At 35.0% G+C, this 2019-nt stretch overlaps 1 protein-coding gene across 1 annotated transcript in view; it reads right to left on the reverse strand.

The window, feature by feature from the left end:
• Positions 1-727: 727 nt before the first annotated feature.
• LOC104166507 (laminin subunit alpha-2-like) overlaps positions 728-2019 on the reverse strand; it is a gene marked incomplete at its 3' end in the record, with an annotated part of 68271 nt that continues 66979 nt past the window's right edge. The window contains exon 18 of the mRNA XM_009706459.1: positions 728-845. Coding sequence (XP_009704761.1) covers positions 728-845 — 118 coding nt within the window. The remainder of the gene's footprint in view (positions 846-2019) is intronic.

Here is a 2019-nt window from a genome sequence, read left to right on the forward strand (position 1 = left end):
TAATAACATTCTTTTAACTTTTTTGTTTTGAAATTTGTTTTTATATGTTATTTGGTGAATTTCATTCAACTGACAGATATTTAACTTTTCAGAAATAAGTAGTATGTAACCTTTATTTATTCACTATTACAAATATTAATTTGTAGTTTACTTACAGCTATCACTAATGTATAGAATCAATTGTTTTGTTTTTGTTTTTGGTTTTTTTTTTTAATTTGACATAGAGGTTTCCTGTGTTTTTCTCCACAGATTCTGTGAATCATGGTCATGATAAAATGATGCATACTGTTCAGCCTTTTGGAAGATAAGATATCATACCTATATTGTGTATTATGGCCTTACCATAACATGATAACATAGTACAATCTGTTGTAATTACAATCTGCAATACTGTTACAGTAGTATTACACTCTTATCTGTCCAAAAAGGCTTGATCAGTTAGCATCAGCCACATAATTCAGCCTCAGAGATGCTGACCCAGTAAAGCTCACTTTCCTGTATTCTATATATTTGAGTCATTGCCATGGTTTTTGCCTAAAGCAAAAAAAAAAGGGCTTAAATTCCTTGAGAGATAGATACTCCAGAGAGAAATAATATAAGTAATTAAATTAAGGGAGAGTTGTTGCCAGTTAAATGAATTCACACTCTAATTACTTATCACACCTTAACAATGAATGGACTGAAGGAGGTACAAAAACTTTTACTGGTAGTCAGGTTAGTACTGTACCTCACAAGACAAACCAGAATAACCCAATGGGCAGTCACATTTCTCAATCGCGTAAGCCTGAGGAGTCATCCGAGATACAGTGCCACCTTCAGCAACTTCCAATGAGATCTCAGAAATCCTGAAAAAAAGGAGCAAACATCTCTAATGAGATTGGTCAAGTACTAACTCAAACCCAGTTAGTTCATAGTCAGCTGGCATGGGAGAAAACGGTCTTATTTGGCTGTCTGTAGGCTTCTTGATCTACAGGAGACAAACAGCACTATTTTTGTCTCTCCTAAGGAAACAACAAAGCTACCACCACCTCCAGTCTCATTTTTCATTTTTAGGCAATAGTATAACTAACTTTTCTCTCCTGCTTGATTCTATCTCTTTTTTAAATCTCTTCTCAGCCAAACTATTAACAAAAGCTCATATCTGATTCTTCATTTGGAGGGACTCATTAAGAAACTGAAGTCACATAATAAATGTAGTTCAAATTCATGACTCTCAGAGGTATGGCAATAAAATTGTTCACTAAATGAGCTTTTAATGAGGCAACTATTTAAAAAAATAAAATAAAATCCATCCTTAGCAACTAAAGCAACCTAACAAGCTCTAAAGCAGACTTCAAAGACATTGGACATTTGCCTTTTTAGCAGGAATTTTAAGATCTGTAGCCAGATATCCCTTTTTTTTTTTTTTTTTTTTTTTCCTTAGGATCATTTAGACACATAGACAAACAATTTAAAGGAAACAAGAAATCCTACTATAGAAGCATCTGCTAGTATCTGAAAGGGATATGTTTCATGGTAGAGCTTCTGACATTTTAACTTTCCAAACATTTGTTTGATCGTGTTAATAATATCCTTGCCTCCCAACCATTCCTTGTCTTTTCAGCATGCATGCTGACCTGCCAAACAGGGTTAAGTACATCGCAGACAAAGACAATAAACATAATATCTAGCGAAATACACTTAATCCTAATGTACCACAATGCTGTTCTTTTAGTTTACTTCTTTTGGGGTTTTATTAGCTTGTTTAAATGAATGCTATGATCTGGAACCCCTTACTGTCTGAGAAACAAAAAGGGCAGAACAGTGTCAATTTTAAAGCTTCAAACATAATGCCTACCTAAGAGAAAATGTAGAAGAATGTGTGACTAACTAGCTAAATAAACATCAACAATGCTGCTAGAGCCTATCCATTAAGTGCCTGTGCATAGGCCTGACGCAGAGGACCTCACAGAACTGCTCGTCTCCTCCTCGTGCTCACAGTCCCTTCACTTACTCCCAAGTCTTGATCACTGAGCGACG

This window comes from Cariama cristata, unplaced genomic scaffold (genome assembly GCF_000690535.1).
Source record: "Cariama cristata isolate BGI_N322 unplaced genomic scaffold, ASM69053v1 scaffold3938, whole genome shotgun sequence".
Classification (NCBI taxonomy): domain Eukaryota; kingdom Metazoa; phylum Chordata; class Aves; order Cariamiformes; family Cariamidae; genus Cariama; species Cariama cristata.